Genomic DNA, 24,603 nt, shown 5'->3' with positions numbered 1-24,603 from the left:
ACACATTCGTCATAACACATTTATCATGTCTGAATTTAAACTTGTCAGCAATTATCTCACAATTTAATAGATTAAATGTAAAGCTTGATATTTACATATTTTCTCAGGTTTATTTTTACCGCGATTCTCTCCGTGAATGATGTAGACTGGGACTCAATAGAAAGCCGATAAGTATTTTTTTCGTCAGATTTTCATCGAGAAAGAGAGAGGAGGAAGGGGAGATGCCACTGTGCGTTGGAGCGACGAAATCGCGTTTCATGGCTGGACGATCGGCCTTTTCGCGGCTCGGCAAGCAACAGCTCTGCAATGCTGTTCTCTCGTCGATAACGATAAACCTCTCCTGGAAACCTGTCCTAGAAAAATTGCGGAACCCAACTCCACGTTTTTCCTGCAGAATAAATCGAGAGTGATCGAGAGAAAAAAAATGACAGTCCGAATCAATTGTTTTAAATTTCTGATTAAACGTTGAATTATAAACATATTTTTCAAATTGTAATTATACTTTGTAATTAATAGTAATGCAAATTTAATCATTTCTATAATTATGTTGTTTATATGATTCCAACAGAGAGGAAGATAGTAATTAATTTAATTAAATTTAACGCGAATCTTCTAATCCTTGCATCATTAAGAAAATAACGTCGCAGAGAATCAAACATCTAAACATTAAAGAAACAAATCAAATTATAAGAAAGACCAGAAGAGAAATATACTTTTAATTGCACGAGGTAAATGATAAATAAAATGCAATTAAAATTCCAAAGCTTTTCGAATGTATTCTTTCAACTTATTATTATTATATTTTTATCAAATAATTTTCTTGGTTTTTCCTTACATCTTTTTCTGCGTGGTATAACTTTGAGTTTTATAAGAGAAGATAATTATTTGGTTTTCATCTCGCGCATAGTGCAGCGTCAACAATCATACATCTTCTCGTTACTCTCGTCAAAGTCCTCGCGAGATTCCTTCGAAGCGCTATACGTCTTGTTAAGACATAGCCCTGTACAAATTTCGATCATAAAGCTCGCTCGTCGTTTACTAACCCGGTATCGGTTATTGGTAGGAGTCGCACGTAATATCGATAACTCATCACCGACCGATCGGTTGAGAACCCCTTGTGGTAATATGCACTCCACCCGGAGAAATGATTAATGGCGCGAGTTTATGGGCCTCGCGCCCGGGATATCGCTATGAGCTATGCAGCCTCTAGAAATTTGTAGCTCCTCTGCCAAACTTGTCCCGTCTACTTCATCATGTGCGCAACCACCATGATGATCCTTATTTATCAAGGAGAAGGCTCGAGTCGTTCCGTGAAAAGCACGATTCGATCGGAAGTTGATGAGAATGAATTTTTAATTGAATTTTCATGAATATGCGAGAAGAAAGAGAGAAAGGGGGGGTGAGAGGAAGATAAGTATATAAATTCAAATTAAATTACAAGTGTATTTTTAATTTGAACTCTTAAATAAAATTTCTAGATAAATTTTGCAAATGATTAAAACGATAAAATGATAATTTTGTCTCACAGGCCATGTCTAAAATAACTGTGTAATGTAATATTACACAGTTATTTTTGGTTAATTATTATTATTATCGGATTATTATTTCGCAAATTTCACTTCCTTTGCGTCTTCTTTAATTCAAGAAGTCCAAGATTTGATTAAGAACGTTCATACATTTTTAAATATTAACTCTAAGATAATTTCAGTTATATTTTTTGATGATATAATCAGGGGTTAAAGAACTCAATCCTGTTGATTGATGATCGTAAGTTATACATTTCCCGCGACATTTCATGCGGCACGAGATTGATACGCTAAACGGGCCGTAATCCTGCAGGAAAGACATGAATAATAATGCAACAGCAGAATTATTGTCGGCAAAACGTGACACGCGATGATGCTCGTAATCATCAGTTGATTGGTCACCGTCATTTGATAACGAGAGCGGTATAATTTCCAGGAATAATTATCAGCGCGCGCGAGTTTATATTAATCTCTTCAAGGTTGGATATTGTTACTTTGAAAAGATTGAATTAATCTAATTTGCAACGACGTAAATAAGGTACTTAGTGAATTTTAAAAAGAAGATGTTTTATAATTCATAAAAATGCTAATCTCACGTGCTTGTGTAAACATTAGATTTATTGCACAATAACATGAAATAGATAATGCATATTTTTTTATTACATTCTCTATTATCCTCTTATCATATTCTCTCTGTCTCTCTGTCTCTCTCTTTCTTTTTTTAATATTTTATATTTTAATATCAGTATATATATATCGTTGCAATATCCGTGTATAATGTAATATACAACGCATATTATTATGCATTTTATACCGACTAACATTTAACATTTCGTACACGTTTACAAGAATGCCATTCGCGTTAATCGTAATTGCGAACGGTCGGCGGGCGGGGGTGGGGCCCCGGGAGGGGGATGGGGAGGTATTATAATCCGCATTCCGATTTTGCATTCGAATGCAATCTGCATTAATAGAGCCGCGCTTTGCGCGCCACCGAGGACCGAGTAATTCATCTCTATCTGTAGTCTCTAGGCAAGACAAGATTTATGGGGGAGGGCGAATGCGACCGTCGATATTCCGCCGTATCTACTCACAGCAGCCGGTAATTCGGTCTATCGCCAGACCGTCGTCTCTCTTGAGCTTTGAGAAAGTAACGACAAGCGGGAGGGGGAGGGGGAGGGGGGGAAAAAGGATGCGACTCGTCGCGCAGTCTTTTTAAGATAGAGATTGATGGAATAAGTTTATTTATTCCGGAATCGCGCACGATAGCGCGTTAGCGGGATGGAACGGGGTTCGGAAGCGTATAAAAAGAGTGGCCGGGATATAAAACGGGGGTGGAGATTATTGCGAAAAAATGAGGAGAGCTTATTTTTCCGGGCGAGCTTATTTTTCCACTATGAAAATGGAGATTACGCGATATAAAGCGCCACGGATACGCTTTGGAACGCGTAATCTCCATTTTTTTTAAATATGCAGGATTTAAGATACTCTTTAAAGATAAGCCTTTTATGTTAAGAAACTTGCTGGAACTTGATAAATAATGAGTATGATAATAAAAATGACAATGACAATAACATTTTAGGAATAACGTAAAAGTGTCAGTAAAAAAATCGCATATGCATCGCGGTATTCTTCTTTGACGAGATAGTCGAGTAATAAAGATATAATTTTACGATTTTATTCTCTCAATTGTCTTCTATCCCTTTCAGATTTTTATTCGACCCACTTTTATGTCAACATTGTGCTATTGATATCCTTCTACAATAAAACGTTGGGTTGCGCACTCATTGTAATCTCTGGGGGATTTAATTAATCAAGATGTCGAAGATGAGCCTCGCGAGTAAAAGAGGACGCGCGCGCAGTCATTGGGGTTTAATTAAAACTCATCCAACGTATATCGAACTCGACAATGGGCTTAATGCCGATTCTTGGTAAAATGAAAAGGGGAAAAAGAGAACGAGCGAAATAAAGTACTCGCGCGCGCTCGACAATTCAAGATAGAATCGACATAGATTGGACAAGTCAGAGATTACACAATCATTATTCAATAATCACGTAAACTATCATTTAATATACATATCTTTGTCATTATCAAAAAAAAAAAAACAATACATATTTTAATTTTTTACAATTATTAAAAAGATTCAGAGAAAAAATATATACATTTAAATTGTTGAAAAGATGCAAAATAAAGAGAAAATTTAATTTTAAATTATATAGACTCACATTAATAAATGAAAATAGCTCGTTAAAAATTCACAGAGATTCTAATTTTTTTTACAAATTCCCAACGAAAATCATCATTTATTCGATTAATTTCTGTAAATTACTTTGTTTTTTGTTGGAATTTATTTTTTCTACATTTCTCGATACTTTTTTTATATTCTGTTTGAAATTCGTTACTCATTTCCTATCGTCGCTATCCCCATTTTCCTCTCCGCTCCAATTCCTCCCCCGTCCTCCCTGGATTCGTAGATTACGCTCGTCGAACGAAACTATTTTTCTCTTCAATAGGACGAGATTATCGATTGCTCGTAGCGAAAATGCCATGTAATCCGCCCTGCGGGGCGGAAGAGGGAGGAAAAAAAGCTGGCGAGCAGCGCGAGATTCGACACATTAATGGTTGGAGAATAGGGTCAAAAAAGGCGAGCGACGAATGGAACAAAATGAACGCGAACGGGAAAAAACGAGAGAAGAATTAACGCAATTTTTCAATATTTTGGAAAAGAATAGCGCAATCGAAGTAGCTATTTCTGAATACGTTGAAGTCTTAATAATTGAAATCTTAAACAGATTCCTGCAAAAAATACACGAAATGAGAGAAAAATTATTTAAAAGATAAATAAAATAAAATATAAAAAAATATATAATAAATATATTATTAATCTGAATAATTATTTAAGGATTAATCTTGTCAATATTAAATAGCGCGGAATAATTTTATAGCTTTAAATTTTCGCTCGCTCTCAGAAATCAAATCGATAAATAAATCGTTATGTACGTCTCGAGGTATTTCGCATTCTCGCCAAACCCGGACGAATCTCGTCGTTTATAATAAAACATGTCATTGTTAATTCGCAGACGAGGCTTAATACCGGACATTTCGCCATTTCGAGCGGGTCGAGCTCGTTCGCTAATATGATCGATTTACGCGCGATTTGCTCGATTAAATTAGCGATCGGGCATTATCGGTGCGCTTGTTCCGATTTCGACTGTCAAGTTTATGGGATTTAAACGCATCCGTTAATCGCGGGATATTATCGTTCGAACGAAGGAAGGTGAGAGGGCGGAGGGGAAAGGAGAGAGAAAACACGGCGCGTGAATAATTATCCTTTCCCTCCCCCGCGAACGTGCTAATTTGTCACGCGACGCATCTCGTTCTACAACCAATTTGCTTTCGCACTTACGTTGCACGTGTTTCTCACGTGACGCTTCCCTTGATGCGGAGATAAGGACTGCTTATTTTTTATTTATACACGTGCACTTTGCGTTCTCCGCTTCCTGAGTGATTTATTTTGTCACTAATGCAAATTGCGATTATAGTAATTATGGCATCACGCTTACGCAAGATATTTCATCTAATTTGTCCGATTATATCTAATTAACTTTTTTTCTCGTTATTAAAAAGTAAGTCTCTTACGTACGCGAATTATTTGGACTCGAGGGGATATTATAATCGGAATAAACTTTCAAACTGAAAAAGCGATTTGTTCCTGAAATAAAAACAATATTTTTAAAAATATTTTCTTGGTATTTTTATATTTATTTGTTTGCAAGGATATTTTTAATTATTATAAATTTTGAGAATTTATAATATTCCGTTTAACTTATCGCGATTATATTCTAATGCGCTTTCGAAATATTTGTATATGTATATTTATAAAATAATGCGCGAAAAAAGAGAATTCTTCATTTCCAAACGCAATCGATCGTCTATTCCGAGAAACGAGCATTAAAATGCATGTCTATAAATGCAACTCGACGTGGAAAAATTAGATATATATCGGTGACACGGATACTAAAATTGGATACGAATCGAACTCAATCGGAACTCGATATCGTGTCACACGATCGCGTTCGCCAAACGAGCATGATGCGAAATTTTCTAAGTAAAAAGACCGCTTCTAACGCTCCGTATCGAGCAATAATTGCGACAATTGTGCCGGCAATTAACCGTTAATTGCGGCCAACTAATCTTTAAAAGAGAAACTACACGATATTGCAGTGCAAGCAATTGCGTAGACCAATGTAAAAACTACTATTGTGATAAACAATGTATTAATCACTTTTTTATTCATTACGTTACATAATCACTATTGTTACACTTTTTACATTTATATATTATATAGTTTATATTATTATATAATATTATATGTGCGTATTACAATTGTATTGTATATTATGAACATAATATCATAATTATATAGCTTCTAATTTTATATACATATGTACATATATATGTATCGATTAATCTGTTACTAAATTGATTAAAAAACTATTAACTAGATTAAATTGATAAACAAACTATAAATTTTTTACTTTCTATTATTTTAGTCAATATTTCATTGTACTTTTTCCAATATTTTTCTATTCTATTGTCAATCATAAATTTCATTCGATTAAAAGACCAAAATAAAACAAATTACGTTACATAGATATATAAAAAAAGATCGTTTTTTAATTTCCTGATGAAAAATAATTAAAATCATCGTTTCAAACCATTTATATATTTTTAATTATCGATTCGTATAATATTTCTTCGCTAATATTTAAAAAATCATAAATAATAATATCAGTGTTAACTTTTATCACAATCTTAAAATATTCTTATATGCAAATTTATTTACACGTAAAAAATAAATCTTATCTATATATTTTAATCGATACATATAATACATATTATGCGATATATTTTTTTCGACACTCAGTTTTTCGATCAATCGATCAGCGCCGGAAGCTATTGACCATGAAAATTCGACGTATATATACTGCCATCAATTGGAATAGTTTTAATCAATTTAACGAGCAGGAATTTATAGCGTTCGTAGAAATGAATCGATGATGCTTGCGTCAGTTTAATCGAATAAAAAGCCGCCGCGATACCTGGAAGGGATACCCAATATAAGGTCTAGGGCACATAATCACTCTAAATCGCAACGATCTTCGAATAATATATATTTCAAGCATCGATTCGGCGACGACGTTCGAACGTTCATGGCCTTTTTTCCGCTGACTTAAAATTTCAAGGATCTCTTCAAAGCGGATTTGACGAAAAGCCTCTTGCAACGAAATGCTCACGGTGTATATGGAACTCCAGCATCCTCGCCTGACACGACTTGCGAAAGAGACGGAGAGCTCAGCTACCCTCTTCCCCTCGATCTATTATCGACTGTGTCATGCCACGGATATCGCGAGAGCGCACGCGATTTATTTGGCCGGCGTGGCTGGTAAATTGCGGAGAAAGCGAGACGGTACGGCGATGTACAAACTGCACGATTCTCATAAATGTCATCGCGAGCACATAAACGTCACGCTCGGGCGTGCTCCGATCCGCTAAATAGTGGGCAGCGAACGACAAACAGCGCCCGAAATCGGGTCGGCGACGCGGGGATGAAAAGCTGCCAAATTCTCGCTCGATTCCACCCTTTAGATCGGATAAATCGTGGCAAATCGAATTTTAATCAGAACGACACACACAGATGAATTCACCAGATATTCGTCTCCCTGAATCTTCCCACAATATCGCGGAATTTTTACGTGAATTTTGAAAAAGCAATTAAAAATTTAATAATTTAAAATTTTTTGAAAATTTAATATTTTGCGAGAAAATGATAGAAATGAATTGATGAAATTATCTTGACATACCGGAAGGAATGTATCATCTTCTCAAAGTTATAATATTGTTTAAAACCGCGGAGAATTTATACATCGATCCATTTTGTTCGCGTTAATGTGTAAATCTTTCTAAATGTGTAGATTATACCATGAATTGTACTTCCGTAATATCATATCTGACTTTAAAATCGTAGAGTAATGTTATACGAATTCTCCAACTTTCTACATTTCCATAAATTTACCGTAACCTGAAACATCGCAGATGTTTATGCAAGAGATAAAATAATTTGGCGAAATTTAATTATCGAACGAAATTTTTACATTTTGTGAATTTTATCAATTGAATTGGATTGAAAAAGTATAAATTGTAAAAATATAAAAATGTAAAAATAAAGGTTCAAATGATAGGCCTCAGAACAGGATCGTCGACAATACATTTTAAACATATATGTCTGCGCTTCTTATTGTATGTAAGATATAAATGATTTTACAAAGTTTCTATCATAATATATTATTACCATCACGCACCTGCGTCTTTGGTTCCTTGTCTTCTTTCTTATTTGATTGCTTTTGCGAATTTGAAATGTACTTTTATTATGATAACTCAACCCTTATGTCATTACATCTTTTTATAATTAGATTTCGCAAAATCATCTAATAATTATTCAATTAAATAATACTTTAATTTATTTTAATTTTTCATTGGTTTTAGCTTATTCCATCGAACTTTAATTGGACGCACTATCTCTCTATCTCTCTTTCTCTCTCTCTCTATATATATATATATATATATATTCGTTGGGTACGAAACGCCAAATTTATTTGTTTGCATCCGCATTTCCACGTGTGCTTTTGTTGCGCTACAACCGAAGGCGAAGGGAACGTACGAGCGAAAGGGCCGAATGAATGAAATTATGCGGTGGGAATTAATTGCACGGGTAAGTCGCCCGGCCACTCGTAATTAAATTAGCATGGCGAAACGTTCCATGCGTTAAATGATTGTGTAACAGGACGCACGGACTCGCTCGACTCTTTCGCATGGCTCGCCGCACTGCAAAATAAAACACGGATTTTTTTTCTTTTTTTTTTTTAAAGAGAAAGGAAAATTTGGATAGAAGAGAGACAACCATTCGGTCGACAGCTACCAAGAAAAAAAGAAAAGAAAAAAACGATTACGGCGGTGCAAAAAACACATACGTGCTCCTCAATGTATTCTAGATTGTAAAACGTGCCTGAAAAAAAGCGCAGTAAGGCAGCATTTTTTTCGCATTGTAATGTCTGTGCGCGAGGTGTAATTCGAGATTTAAAAAGTTTTAGATAGCTCAGGGAACAGCATTCATTTATGGCGAATGTCCGTGATAAAATTTTTTATTAAATTTATGTCAAGGAATAGAATGGACACGTAACTTTTTCTAAATGTAGATTGATGACATAAGATTTATGAGAGATACTTGGAAAAATTCTTAAACTATTTTTATTGAAAATTTAACGACTGATAAATATTTTGGCAATCAAATGTTGACAAAGATTTTTATGAGATACAGTAGAAGATTAAAAATAATTAAAAATAATTAAAAATTGAAATTTTGATATAATAATCTTTTTAGATACGCAAGTCTTCAACGTTGCAAACCTCTAATTTCTTAAATCTATGATTAAAGAAAAAAAAATTAATCAGTATTTACTTATTTAATAATACATTAAGCTAAATATTCATTAAACCAAAATTTTCTTGATATCTCAAAAAATAAAAAATTACTTATATTTAAATGTCCTTTTTTCTGAATTGAATTTTAGAAAGCTTTAGCCTGTTTCTTTTAGAGGTAGTTTAAATAATTTTTATGCGCATTTCTGTGTTTGCAGAGAGAACGATAAGATAGTCGGCTCTTATTTGGAGATCGAGGACGTTACTCTCGAGGATTATGGCGAGTACAAATGCGAAGTCAGCAATGGTGTCGACGAGGAGATTACGTTGCCTGCTCATCTATACCGACAAGGTTAGTAAAAATATTTCGAAACTTTTAATTTTTCTTTCATTATTGAAAAATATTTTCCATTATAATACATAATGCTATTAGTTTCAGTAAACAAAATAATTTTAAAAATCAAACTTCTTTAAATTAGATATTAATTGAACAATGCTATTCTAAAATATCATTAAAATTTTAAAAATTTAATATCCATATAATGTTTGTATAATATATTTTTCAAAAATGAGAATCTATATCTTGGTAAATATACCAAGTAAAATATATGCATATGCCTTGTGCACGTTCTAATTTTCGCGAATAATTAATCTTTAATAAAATTTTACGCATTACCGCGTGGCTCTTTATAGCTCTTCTCTCGTGTATCGTGTTGTTTAATACATAACAGAGTCTAATTCTTTATCAATTTATTAATTTATTATATTTCTTTAAATTTAATATTTACTTCTGTGAGTGCGATTTTCAAAATTTTTATTTCAAATAAATCTGAAATATGATGACAAAATAATCTTGTTTGTCATTATAACCAGGCTATTACAGTTTATTACGGTTTGATACAAAATGTGTTCGCTAAATTTCGATGCATTTTCGCGTAAAAAGAATTTAGCATTGAATTCATTTTAATAACTAAAATTGGAAACGGTCGCAAAATGTATCTGCCTGTCAAACCGCATATCAACACTGAAATTTATTTTATCTGAATTTAATTATTATGACAAACTAGTCGCATATTAAATTAATACAACACATTACGCAGCAATACATTTTCGTTTTTAAATGAACCTCAAATTTAATTTATTACCAAATTAAACATCATGGACGTTTATCCTATTGTCCTATTGTCCTATTGTTGTTTTCTAATATCAATGCATTTAAAAAATGTGTGTTTTAATTTTGTGCGAAACTTTTTATTAAAATTTCCTGTTAAAACATAAAATATTTTAATATTAAAACATTGTTTCTATTAGAACTTTATGCTATTTTATGTAAAGATAAACATTTCTAAAATCTTGAAAAAATTTTAATCAATTTATTTTGATATATAATGGGAATATATGTGTATATATGTATATAATTAATTAATCGTATTTTCGAAAATTATTTATATATTTATTAATCGAAAATTTTAACTCTCAAGATTCATTGTTTCTATCAAGTAATCATAGAATAAGATGATAATTGCTTGTCAAATTTTCCAATTGAATATTTTTCTCTATTTGTATTATGCTTTAACTTTCTTTTGTATTTCGAATTTCTTGTTTTCAATTTGCAGAACCGCAATTCGCGTTAAGCCTTCCAAACGGATCCTGGCGGAAGTCTCTTCTGTTGGCAGTCCTCGTCCTCGTCCTATTACTATCAGCTGGTGCATTTTATGCGCGTTGCTGGCTGCCACTCGCATTACTCTACAAAGACAAGTTTGGTCGCCTCGAAGAAAACGGTGAGTTCGTAAATAATTTCTTCGCACGATCCACATCACTCGAAAACAGAAATTCTATTAAGAAATCTGCGAATTAAGAAAATCCTAAAATCCTTGGATTTTGGAATTTTGAAAGGATTTTTAAAGATTTTAAAGAAAGCCAAGAACTAGCATTCAATTTGGTAGGATCAAGACGTAATCTCTTTCCTAAATTTTTTCCTTTAAAATATTTAAGAAAATTCTAAAACGCAAGAATTTCTTAATTTAAAAATAAAAATACGCTTTTACGAAATATAATAGAAAGAGATTCGTACAAATTCAAAATCTTAGAATTGGAAAAATGTGCCAGGAATCTCTATGGATTGGGGTTTAATTTTGTAGATGTAACACTGTATCCTTGCCTCCCCAAACTTTTCTAATTCAAAGATCCTTAAACAGTGGGGATCTCATTGTCTAAAGACGGAAATACGGTCGGACATAAAATCCGAAGTCGCACTTGGCTCGCGAGGATTTCGCTCCCTAATCCCGAGGAGATTCTAAGGAGATTTTAAAGATCCTCGCTTCGACTTCGTTTGCTTCTCGTTTACCGGTCTGTCTTTTTTCGCGGCAACAAATTTGGGGCGCTGCCGGATAATTATCAGCGACGCTTTTTCGCCCACTTAATTGCGACTCTTAATTACCGTGAGAAGTACCGCGAGACTCCGGTATGGAAATTAAAGTGGCTGTTCCTTGATCCTTTTTTTTCCTTTTTCCCTTATGCCGCCAATCGCCGCTTTAATCCTTCCGGCTTCCTTTTCCCGTCGTTCCTACCTCCCGTTTTGTCCCGCTTCGTTGTTCTCTCGATTTGTTTAAATAATGCTGATAGCGAACCAAGCCCCACGAGAATCCTTTCACGGACATTTGCGTTTTAATATCCTTCGCAAAGTCCTTTTTTCTCCTTTTTCAATTGCATCGTTTAGGAAGTCTTATATATTGCAAATTGAAAGAGATGATTTTTTTTTATAAGATTGCTTATCTTGAACGGGAAATTTAGAAGATTAATTTTGTAGAGAAAAGATCTAACTGTTTAAAATTTATATATTATCTTTTATAAAATTGTGGGAGAATAACAATTAATTCATAATAATTCATAAAAATATATAATGTATTTTAAAGAAAAGAATGAAAAAAGATTAAAAATTAAACTTTAGTTTTTTAATCTCTTCTCATGACAATTAAGAACAATATTTTATCTATTTATTTATTTCAATTTAAAAAAAATCACAAGAGTTAATTTCTTAAAAATATAGCCTAAAATTGAAAAAAGAATTCTATGAAAGTAAAAATTTAAAAGATTTTATAAGAAGATTTTTACTGAATTTCAATCTTTCTAAAAGCAAGGAAAAGAAGAAATATTTTTGCAAGATACAAAAGACAAGTACAATGTTTATTTCTTTTTATTTCTGCGGGACATTCTCTCTTATAGGAAGAGCTCGCATAAATAGGAGCCTCGATTTAGTTGAAGCTTAATGAGCCATGTCTTTTTTTTTTCTTCCTTTCTTTATTTTTTTTTGCTCACCACTGATCGCACTTTAATTCTTCCTACTCTCTCGCAATTTACTTAAGTAACGCTAATTCCGCCAAGGGCAGGAACTTTCAAAGGATTTTATGCGGGCTTCTCGCTCCCTTTCTTTCTTTCTCTCTTTCCGTGTCGTTTCCTGGTGCTTCAATATTTCAAATGTGCTCTAATATGAACGATTTAATAATATAACTCATTATAAAACTGTCCCTATTATGCTTAATAATTTGATACTTATTAATTAAATTAATTAAAGATTATATATTATCGATATTTAATTACGCATTTAATGTTTAAGCATTTAATTTTCAAGTTTTGCTTTTTTTCAAGAAATTTTTAGAATTAGTTTTTTTTTAAATTTTGTTTTTTAGAAAATTAAAATTCCAAATATATTACGTCCAAAGAATCACTTCTCTCATTCTTAAAAAAATTTACCTATCTATAATTTTGAGAAATGATTGGGTTTTGAATCGTACAAGATTCTCTCATATCTTTCCTAGAATTTTCTGCTTTCTAGAAGTCTAAATAAGTTTCAGAGAACATAAAGGTCTCTAAATGACAGCCTAAATCTTCTCAAGTCATTTTCCCGATGTCTCTTTTCGATTCTCGTGTCTCGTCGAATTGCGGCGTCGTGTCGGGTCCTAATTATGCGAAGCCGCAATTTGTGGCATTAACCATGCAACGAGATATCATTATCCGGCCGGCTGCACCACGCTAGGTCGACACAGAAATGATACGTCGCTTATGTCACCGAGGATCTCGCCGACGACGGAGAAAACTGACTTCACCGCAACGATCGCTAATGACGAAGTAGCGTCCCGTGCCGCGCGTTCCGAGAATTTATCGATAATCGCCGTAATTTTCTCTCTTTTTCACTCGTCATCCCCGTACAAGGCGGCGATGTCATGGAAGATTCATCCGCTCGTGAGAAATTGAGCGCAACAAAGTCACGTTTTTGTCGCTCAAAATTTTTTCGAATGGATTTTAGAATTTAGAAATTTTCGGGAATTTATGATTGAAAACAACGCATACTCGCCTGATAAATCGTTTTGTTTTAATATCGAATATGGGAAACGCATATATAATTATAAAAAAATTTTTTGTTCATATAATTACGAATTTTTTTTGTCTTAAATAATTTGAAATACTCCTGGACAGGAAAGGGCGAAAATATTCCTTTTGCTTTAAATTATGTGTTGCTCAAGTTAATTTTTATGTTATAAAATAAACTACAGAGATGTAGTATTTTTCATAAATTTTCAAACATTTTTTTAAAAATTTATTTGTAAAAAATATGCTAGTATAAGTCTCATTAAATTAATAATTAAATATTACATCAACAACATAACATAAATATTAAAAACATCAAATTGAGAAAAAATTTGTTTTTTAAGTATTTTTTGTGCATTTTATAAATTATTATTTTTAGACCATATTTTATGAATTACATTTTTCAAAAAAGATACTCTACTTTTATTTAGTAATAAATTAGTAATAAAATATTTAATTTCAGAATATATAAATATGGGAAGATTTTAATATACATTCTATATTCTACTTTAATACAAAGCAAGCTATCAAGCAGTATTTTTTAATTATTTAAACGACTCGGAATCAATTATGACTTTAATCTTCGCGGATATTATTCCTTCAATTTTTCTCCTTTTTAAATCTTTAAGCTTTCCATAAACGATCCGTAAATATCATCGGGATTATGATAAAAGATAAAAGCGCATCGTAACCAATTTCCTTAACCGCCGATTGCGTCATATAAACGCCATTATAAATATCATTAAATTAATAACGCAATATTACGTCAGCAGAACAATATAAATGATAAAAAAACTAAATTAAGAAAAAAAATTTGCTTTTTAAGTATCTTTGTGTATTTTATAAATTATTATTTTTACACTGCATTTTATAAATTACATTTTTCAAAAAAGATACAACTCTACTTTTATTTAGTAATAAATTAGTAATAAAATATCTAATTTCAAAATAGGGGAAAATTTTAATATACATTCTGTATCCTACTTTAATACAAAGCAAGCTATCAAGCAATATTTTTTAATTATTTAAGCGACCTCTGAATCAATTATGACTTTAATCTTCGCGGATATTATTCTTTCAATTTTTCTCCTTTTTAAATCTTTAAGCTTTCCATAAACGATCCGTAAATATCATCGGGATTATGATAAAAGGTAAAAGCGCATCATAACCGATTTCCTTAACCGCCGGTTGCGTCATATAAGCGCCATTATGGAACACATTATTTACCTCTATCGGACGTTTTATGCGTATAATAGTGTGCAGGCGATAACGATTTAATCTATTTCTCGAGTGAACGGTTACACGCGGCTCTGACTACGCGAGTATAAATTTCGAGTAAACGGAAGCGATAATGCGCGAATTATTACATTCGCCCCCATTTACCCCCTCGTCCCATTTAAACTCACTCTCACGATCGAATGGCTCGCGGAGAGACGCCAAATTTCTGCTTTATATTCATAAAGGGGCGCGAATATCCCTAGAATATTACACGAAATGCGCGATCACATTCCTTTATCGTGCTGAAAAGTCACGTGATCTGTCTTTGAATCAAGTTGATCTGTGTTTTTCCTTTTAAATTATTTCGTTTAATATATATAATTTTTAAGAGTTTTATAAAAATTCCTTAAAATTGTTTTATATCTTTGAATATAAATCTTTTTTTTAAAGAAGGAAGGAAAACTTGAAAAAACTGGAATAACAGAAAAATGTTTTCATTATAAATTATTAGAAAAACGAGAGATTAAAATTTTTTTTTTCTAAAAATTCTAAAGAAGAATCCTTACAAAGAAATATATATCGCAAAATCTTGAAAAAGAGCCCATTTCTTTAGACCATCTAAAGATTAAACATCTACTAGATTTGTGATCTAGGTGCAAGGGAAGAGATGAACACGTATGATTGTATGTTGCAGACGGGAAGGAATGCGACGCACTGGTGTGTTATCACGAGAAGGACTCCAACCTGGTGATCGGTATCTTGATACCCACCCTGGAGTCTAGGCATCGATACAAGTGCACGGCGCTGGAGCTGTCTCACCAGAATCACAATTGTGAGTAAACCTTCCCGTTAATTAGCGACGACCTCCTTCGAATAATTACGTAGTCGCAGTAGCAGACGTAATATCAGAGTCTCATCTCGAAGAAGATTACCAGCTTTCTTTAAAAATCTTCCTTCAATCTTCTCTTCAGTAACATCCTCAACACTTTTGAAAAAAATTTTTTAATTGTCTTATTTATTTATTCGTTTGTTCGCTTTTCTGAATCAGATTCTCTGCGAACAGGCAGCGAAGCTATCAGAGATGTATTCCATCTATGACACCCATTATGTACAATTCTGCAGGAGATTCTTATCGCGTTACGTAAGGAACGAGACTCTTCTCCTTTAAAAACAAAGAAAAGACAGAGAATGGAGAGAAAAAAGAGAAACGACTTACGCTCGATAGACTCCCTATGGAGTTTATTTTGCGGTGCGTCCCGCGGCGATGCGGCAAGTATAAGCGCCGCAGAGGACGGGGGGTGAGGGAGGGAAGGTAAATATTCAGTAGCACGAATATAGTGGCGAATGTGGGCCACGAATTACTGTTACATAGTCCATTCGGCGATGACGACACGGATCGATAAACAATTTTACGGGGTGCAGCTTATGAATTAGCACCAAATAAAAGCCACTTCTCTCCCTCTCTCCCCCCCCCTTGAATTGTGGTGTGATAGCGTTGAATTGAATTAGCTTTGCGGAGAATACACAGAGATCGATCGCGGTTTCGAGATAAACTAGGAATTAGAGGCGCGTAATAAGGACGCCCGCGCTTCCCGGACGGTTTAATTGAGAGCGCGGATGCAAATTAGGCCGAAGATCAAACGTGATGTGCGAAGCGATGCGCGAGAATTGAATTTCTTATTTATCAAATCGGATTAAAGCAAATTAAGACCGCGTCGAATCGAGATATGCAAATAGTTGGAATAGAAGTGTAATGTAAAATTAAAAAATGCAAAATATTATTAAAATCCAATTCAGAAATATATCGAAATTAGATTGATCATTTTAACATAATTTTTTTAAATATTTTTGCTACTTTAATATTGACATATATGAAACGTAAATTTCAGTCGAAATCTATCTCTCTCAAATGGAAACGTGAAAATATGTAATTACGTGGATGTCCTAAGAATTACAAAGGCTCTTTCAGTCTGATCGAATTTCGCGTAGAAACCATAGAAAACTAGTCAGCGGACAAAATATCGGAGCGGACTCGTTCTTTTGTTCCATCGCTCTTTACCAATCCAATTGCAGCACCAAAATTGCCGCAACGTGGCTAACAATGTGGGGCAATTCCTTCGTTTTTTTTCGTTTCCTTTTCTTCTTTTTCGCTGCTCACGCGACGGTCGAGCGTGATCCATTTCACGTCGCGGAGGTAGGCATTTGTCGGGGCAATTTATATCATCACGGGGAAAATTTACAACCGGGCGGGTGTCACGGAAGGAACCGCCGATCCTGAAGTCGTGGGATCGTTATCCACGACAGAAACACGCGGGAGTAGTCTTCGCGGACCGCGATATAACCGGAAGTAATGGGGATCCTTCAGCGGGAATCGTGGGAATCACGGCGACTTGGCAACTTGGCAAATTGAATTAGAAAGTTCGCCGCTCTCTTGGCCTCGTGGAGTGTCTCGTTTGTCTCCGCGGCAGCCGCGATATCGAATTAGGTGCACGGAGACCTCGATATATACCACCGCGCCATTTTCGGACCGAGAAGTTACCGAGAGATAGGTGAGAGTGCGGTGGACCATGTAAATAGAGAGGAGAAACGTAAGAACGATCGCGAAGGATATGATAAGAAAATTTTATACACATGTATATAACTGGTGAATAATAAAATATTGCGATAATTAGATAGTTCTTCTGCTAGTAAGGAAAAATGTAGTAGAATATCTTTAATTGCGTGAAAGATTACAAATATAGATCGTGCTACTATTAACAAGAAACATTAATGATTATTGTTTGCATGGATCCGTTCAATATTTCAAAAAAATCTTTAGAAATTATTAGAAATTATTGTTAATCGATTTTAAATGAGCATAGAAAAAAAAGGAGAAACTAGCCGAAGAGAAATGACGAAGACTTTAAACTTTCTCTTGTAAACTTTCTCTATATTTCATTTTTGTTAACAGTAAAATTGATAATAATAAAAATAATATGTATATTAGTAATGAAATAATTAGTATAACAGAGATATGAGAAAGGAAATTATCTTCCATATTAAATATTCAGAAGCTGAAGAATATTGAGGTGAATTTTATTAATTTTGAAGAGAGTATTTTACCGATAATAAAAGTGATAAAATATATAACACGAATATAATTAAAATAACAACCTGCTTTAAAAGAGAAAGAGAGAAAGAGAGAGCAAAGTTTATGAAGTGTAGGATGTGTCATACATTATATATCGATTAAATCCTAAATATATATCGTTTAAATTGCCTTATTATCTTAAAAATGATTATATCTATACTTCTCTCTAATTGCTCGGCTTATTATTTCCTGCTAAACTGATCACGCCAAATGTGTAAGATGCATTACGCCCGTCTCGTACATTTGTCAGATTCCGTACTTTGCTCCCGGACACAACAACATTGAACGAGCTAATTAGCCGAGCAGCTATCTTACTATTCTAAGCCGATTGCAGGGCGAAGTGGAGCGTATTTTATCCGTCTTCCGTTAAAGTGCACGATGCGGGCATTATGTAGCCTGTGTTCGAGGCAACTCGTATCTTTGATCGCGTGTACCTTTGGCACATGGTATACTCCGTCGGCTAATTACTCTATATATCCCGATTACACGGCTTATGAGACTTTGCATCCGGTCTGCGCGTGATGGCCGCAGAGTCGCTCCGGGGGAGGCTGGCGCGAGCGAAAGGAACTCGAGATTTAACGGAACTGCAAACTTCGCAGCGGTGGGTTGCGGTCGTTTAATAGTCAATGTGAACAAAGTTCGCTGTCAAAGCGATGCTGGAGATCTTGCGTATCCGCAGGAGAGTCGTAAATTTTCTCCCGACCTCATGGACCCATCAAAGTTGCCCGCGAATGACAATGATGAGCCAATCGATTTTAACGCGATTCATTAATCCCGACACTTACGGGAGATCTCCGTTGATTCGGAAATTTCAACTTAATCAAAATTTCGAATACATTGTATGTATATGAATGTTTGATATATATTATTTAAACCTCGAATAAATTTTTAACAAGACACGTTAATTGAATGAAATTTCTATCAAGTCCCATATATTTTTTTCAGATTATTAATTAGTTTCCCAGTCTAATTAAAATCATGATTTGCAAATTATTTTGTTCGCATCGATGAAAAATCGCAAATAATTTTATAAAGTCAGAGTCGTATTTTACTAGTTTAAGAAAAGGAATTATTGAAAAGTAAACATGTTTCAATTTTTCTCTTAATAAGAATAGAAATTCAAGATATTTTTCCGTGAAAGAGAAAATTATTGTAATTATCTCGGCGATAAATTATTCATACGATGCCAAATCAAAGTCTCTTTGTCATAAAACGTTTCTTCCTGAATCTTATAGAAGGATACATTTTCCGAGTCGAGCCATCCTCGATAGCTATCTATCGGAATACTATTCGAAGGGCCACTATTTTCTCGACAGTCTCTGATTTAATAGTGATTTTAATCAAACTCCGTCACATTTTCATACACGTACATGTACACACACATACATAGACATTCAGCACATTGTAGATCACTGTTCCATTCTAAGTTAACGAAGTTTTCTCTGGAAACAACGGAGCGTAACGCCAGCATCTATTCGGTCGATCAGTTTTTGCTGAGCTTGCCTGCATCAAGGCTGGGATATACACGGTGGCGCGAGGTAAAACTCATACATTACCAGAGTAGGCGGAGGGAGGGGTAGTCAGCTTTTTATTGCTCGCACCATAACGTCGGTTTGCTTTCACTTTATCGTCCGTGAAATCCACAGCCGTCCGCTTTGCCAGTGGACAATATTTCCAGAGTGCCTCGAAAAAGGGGAGCGTACGTGCAAAATTCAGCACTCTACCGGAGAGTTGACTCTGTAATCGGACCTCGAATATACGTTTCACAAAAAAAAAAAAAACATTCTGACATATACATAAGCGACATTTCTGATGAAAATTCGAGGTTTGTTCGCACATTTCTCTCTCTTTTTCGTACACTCCCATAATGATTGTAACAACGAATATGTTTCATTCTGGATTTTTGAGAAAGTCCATCTCATTATCCTGAAAATAATTGACACATTTTTCAGTTTGGAAAATCAACGCGCAAGAGTTTCCAAATTAAAGAGAAAAATTTCTCTAATTTAAGATTCTTTTCTCTTTAAAAAACATCTCTTTAAAAAACAAATTTCTTATTTAAGAAAATAAATTATAATAAAAATAAATAATAATTTTTATTTGATATAAAAATATGACATATTATTATTATATTATATGACATATTATCATCCTGAAATTAATTGACACATTTTTTAATTTGGAAAATCAGCGCGCAAGAATTCCCCAAATTAAAAAGAAAAATTTCTCTAATTTAAGATTTTTTTTCTCTTTAAAAAACATCTCTTTAGAAATCAAATTTCTGATTTAAGAAAATAAATTATAAATTTAAATAAATTATAATAAAAAATTATAATTTGTATTTGATATAAAAATATGACATATTACTATTAGGGAGCTTGGAGATCGGCCCGCACGCCAACACGGCCCGGCGAATCATTGTCGTGCTTAGCCCAGCATCCCTAGGCAACATCTGGACAGACGCGAGCGTTGGCGCGGCATTGAAGCAGCTGTCATCGTTGCCGATGAAGACGATTGTCATCTCGCTGAAGAGCCTGCCGAGCACGACGACGACGATTGCGAAGCGATCGCGACGCGATCATCCCGACGTCGACGTGATCTCGTTTGATCGATTGACGATCTTGTGCTGGCAGGACGGCGGCAACAATGGCAGCAACGGCAACGGGACCGCTTCTTTTGGCAGCGGCGGTCGTAAATTCTGGTACAAGCTCAGGTTGGCGATGCCGGCGATGCGACCGATGGCGTCTGAGACCGGTTGCCAATCGGTTGCCATGATAGTGCAGGCTAATGGCAAGTGCGGACAGCAAAAGGCTCGCTCGCGCGAGAGTCTGGAGGTCCTTGTTTAGAATCTTTGGCTCTTTGGCTCATGTCCGTTCGTTCTAAGCGATCCTCGCGAGCGAAATCACTCAGTATTCGATTTTCGTGAAGGTCGCGGCATCGAGAGGACCTTGATCTTGATTCGGATCTCGCACGAACAGAGATTCTCAAGATTATTATTGTTCAAAAATTCACTCATTCTGATTCGAGGATGATCTCGCGGGAAGGACCTTTTGTCTTTGATTTGATGAAAAAATTGTGCGATGTCGATTTCGATGATACAAATTTTACTCGAGTTTTTCATCTCTTTTAGAACTTTTACTCCTTCTTGAAATCCTATGAAAGGACTATTTTTGTCCGTGATATCGATTTTTGAAAAAATCGCGCGATTCCTTTGATTTTGGTCGATAAATTGTATGTGTCAAGAATGCGAGAATAATGTTTTGTGTCATTGAATATTTAATAAAAAAATTTTTTTGTTTAAGATTAAAATGAACAATCTTTTTTGAGTTCGGTGGTTCGAATTAACGCGCGAGAAACGTGGAAAAGCCACATTGTAGCTTTATATTACTATGTTACAATTGCGTTTCTTATCGTGTCGTGTATGATTGGAAAGCAAATTCGATTTTATGTCGCGTATGTACGTTGCCGCATAAAAGAAAACAGCTGCACGCATCATAAAAAACGAATCAAGCAGAAATTTTACCACATAAATTTTTAGAACTTTGATTCTTCTGAATTTACAGTTTGAAATTTTACGCTCCCCAACATTTAGATTTTACAATTTTTAGTCGAAAAAAATCAATTTTAAGATAACGAGAATCGCGTTAGAATCTCTGGATATCTTAGACGTGATTTTTTATCCTATCATTTTCGTAGTTTACACGAATCTGCTCGATTCCTTTTAGACACCCTATAGTTGGTAGGTATGGAGCGCAGTTACGTAAAGGGAAACGCCTAAACGGATATTTATGCATCTTGGCGAGGTGCAACTGTTCTCGAATGCATCGCCTGACAGTGTGAATCGACGATGCGAAGTGTGAATTTGTATTCGCGATAAGTTCGAGAACATTAAAAACGTGGAGTGATTTCTGCACATTTTTTATTGTCGGACAATTACTGAATTTTTAATATAGTGTGAAAATTGTAAAAACATTCCGAAAGCAAGAGAGAGGAAAAAGATTCTGTAGCGAAATGTCCTGCTGTTGTTATTAAAAATGAATTTATTCAATTAATTATAAGTCATTTTGTTTCTTTGTTGGATTGTGATTTTTATTATTACGGTTTTTGGAAATTTGTATTATAAGATGAGAAGATGATTATACTTCTACCAATTAATTAGAATTCTGTGTTGGGAACAAATTTTAAAAGTATCAAAAAAATAAATAAATAAAATAAGTAACTGTAATAGGCGCGTAAAATTGCTTTACAGTAGTATTTGTATTATCGTAAAAATAGTTTATATCAGAAATCCGCATTTCTCTCAGTAGACCCGTATTAGATAGCATTGAAGGTGAAATAATGTTAAAAGAAATTAAATCATCAAAAATTTCTCTTCCTTTTATTCGCTTTTTTCATTTAATTCTTTTATAGCAGACCTATCTGTCGATTACGTTATCGACAATAAAGATAAAAAAATCGGAGCAATGGAATTACTGAAATAAGTAGATTTTCACATTTTTCGATCATCTCTTTGTCCCTTTAATTGTGTACTCTGGCGAGAGAGAACGTCGATATCTGGATGCACATTACTATCTAATCGTCCGAGGTTATTAAACCTTGGATTTTTTAGAAATTTTTTTTGAATAATATCGCTATATTCTCATAAAAAATACGTAATTGTCAAAAAATTTCACGTATAAGTAATTTAAAAATCCGACTTTTTTTGCGCGAATTTTTGAAAAAACGAATTTGCTTTACACAATCGACGAATCGATTCGACTATCCTAACATTCCGATTGTTTGATGGACGAAAAGAACGGAAAGATGAGAAATGCGCAGTCTTCCTTCTCGCGCGCGTGATGAGAATTTTATTACCTGCGTTCCGTTATCACTGGCGTCCTATCATTTTTATTATTTTTAAGCTTATCACCACTCTTCTTTGTATATATTGGAAATCTATATTTATTTAGCTAGCCGCGTTTTATTTATATGTACAAATTTGCGTACATTTTAATCAACCAATTCTTCAATTAGTGAATAAGGTTTTAAATTCTTGTTTCGAGATTTAAGGAAGAAAAGATTTGTTTAGGTACTTAAATGTTTTTGTGTTAAAATTTGGAAATTAATTTATCTAAATATATAAGATGTAAATTGTTTTATATGTGTATATTCACTTATTTCATCGTGCAAATTTAGCTAAATGTGTATTCGAACTGTGGTTAAAAAAATTTATATAATCACGCGGAATTGCACTCCGATGCGTCACATTTGTGCGATATTTTCTCTAAAAGCTGATTTATCGCGAGCGATAACGGTATAATTTCGCATTATCGTTCGATATAATATACGTCAACTGCCTCGGGACGTTAATATATAAGCGTTTTATACTGTTTTATATATATATACATATATATGTGTATACATATATACATATATAGACGTACAAGATATATTCTATACCGGATATTCCTGGACATCTCTGAGCGCACAATCGATGTCAGTAATCGTTGCTTGCTAATCATTATCACATTCTCCCCGAAATAATATTTTCAGTTTCCTGGATTTTCTAGAAAGTATGTTATAGATATTTTTCTGAATTTTTTTTGATTCAAATTACATGTTTGGAATTTTACAAATTAATTTATATACATATTTATTAATTTATGTAAAAATCGCGATTATATAAATTTATTATTATTAAAATATTTTATTGTATTGTTTATTTATAAATTTAAACATTATATAATTTAATTTAATCGAAAAACAATTTTATTAATCACATTTTTTTAATCAGAGATATATCAGCGATTGTCTATTCCAGGGAATTGAATCGGGGCCCAGCGTATGAAATCTGGAATGTTTGCGTAGGTTGTATACTACGAGAAATGACAAAAACATCGCGAAAACAATAAAAATAAAATAGAAGATAAGTTAATTATAATTGTAACCGTGATTCATAATTGTAACTTAGGCGAGAAGAAAGATAAGAGGAAGTGAGGAGGAGAGGAGGGAGAGGGGCAGACAGTAGGGGCAAGGTTAATTTTTAACGTTGATAGCAATTATTCTCTTTACTGTCAGTATTACGACACACTAGTGTACTCGTCTCGCCGAGGATGCCAGCAAGGATTCTTGCAAAGGATAATCGCGAGCCGGGTAAGCAGAGTATATAGGTGTAGAATTTTACATTTAAACGGTTGCATCTTGTAAAGGGACTTGGAATTATTTTTTCGAAAATAGGAAAACGTGATTTAACTTTCCAAAAGTTACATCATTAAAAAGCAGAGCCTTATTTTTTAATTTCACTGCATATATAATTAGAGACTTGCGTTTTTTTCGTAAAATTTTATCAACATCTTCCCTAAGTATTTTCTTAATTTTTCAAATGTTATCTCATATGATGAGCAAGATGAATAATAAAATGGGATTAAATAAATTTATTAATTTTTGATAAGATTTTTATAGAATTCAAATGTGACAAAACAGCAAAAGTGTCCCTTTCACAAATGAGCCGTTTATTTGTCTTTTTTTTAATTTTTCTTATTGATCTTATCGTTGCATTGTTCGTCGCTATCGATAAGATGAATTATTTAATGATTTACTTATTTAATTCAATTAATCTTTGTATTTGACAATAAAGTCTCTCTAGAATTCTTAGAAGTAGCGCGATTTGCGTACGTTCTCTCTCTCCTTTTTTGAACTATAGATAGTTTAATCGATAAGAGACGACAGACAAGTTGGGATCGTACGTGTATAATTCTAGATAAATATTTATCTAGCGTGCGTCTGATTATGACTGGTCGATTGTTTGACGGCGTGAGTAATAAAAAAAGCCGTTTACACGTGTAAAATGTTCTAACTGTTTATAGCGGCGCATATGTTTGATGACATAAGAATATTTCTTT

At 33.8% G+C, this 24,603-nt stretch overlaps 1 protein-coding gene across 1 annotated transcript in view; it reads left to right on the top strand.

Moving 5' to 3' along the window:
- Window positions 1-23,272, top strand: part of LOC105249968 (single Ig IL-1-related receptor) — a 137,985-nt gene extending 114,713 nt beyond the window's left edge. The window contains exons 4-7 of the mRNA XM_025415145.1: window positions 9,225-9,358; window positions 10,623-10,787; window positions 15,287-15,424; window positions 20,096-23,272. Coding sequence (XP_025270930.1) covers window positions 9,225-9,358; window positions 10,623-10,787; window positions 15,287-15,424; window positions 20,096-20,568 — 910 coding nt within the window. The 3' untranslated portion in view covers window positions 20,569-23,272. The remainder of the gene's footprint in view (window positions 1-9,224; window positions 9,359-10,622; window positions 10,788-15,286; window positions 15,425-20,095) is intronic.
- The last annotated feature ends 1,331 nt before the right edge of the window (window positions 23,273-24,603 follow it).

Source organism: Camponotus floridanus, unplaced genomic scaffold, assembly GCF_003227725.1.
Source record: "Camponotus floridanus strain SB8 unplaced genomic scaffold, Cflo_v7.5 scaffold99, whole genome shotgun sequence".
NCBI classification, from domain to species: Eukaryota; Metazoa; Arthropoda; class Insecta; order Hymenoptera; family Formicidae; genus Camponotus; species Camponotus floridanus.
This window is presented reverse-complemented; position numbering and strand designations above follow the sequence as displayed.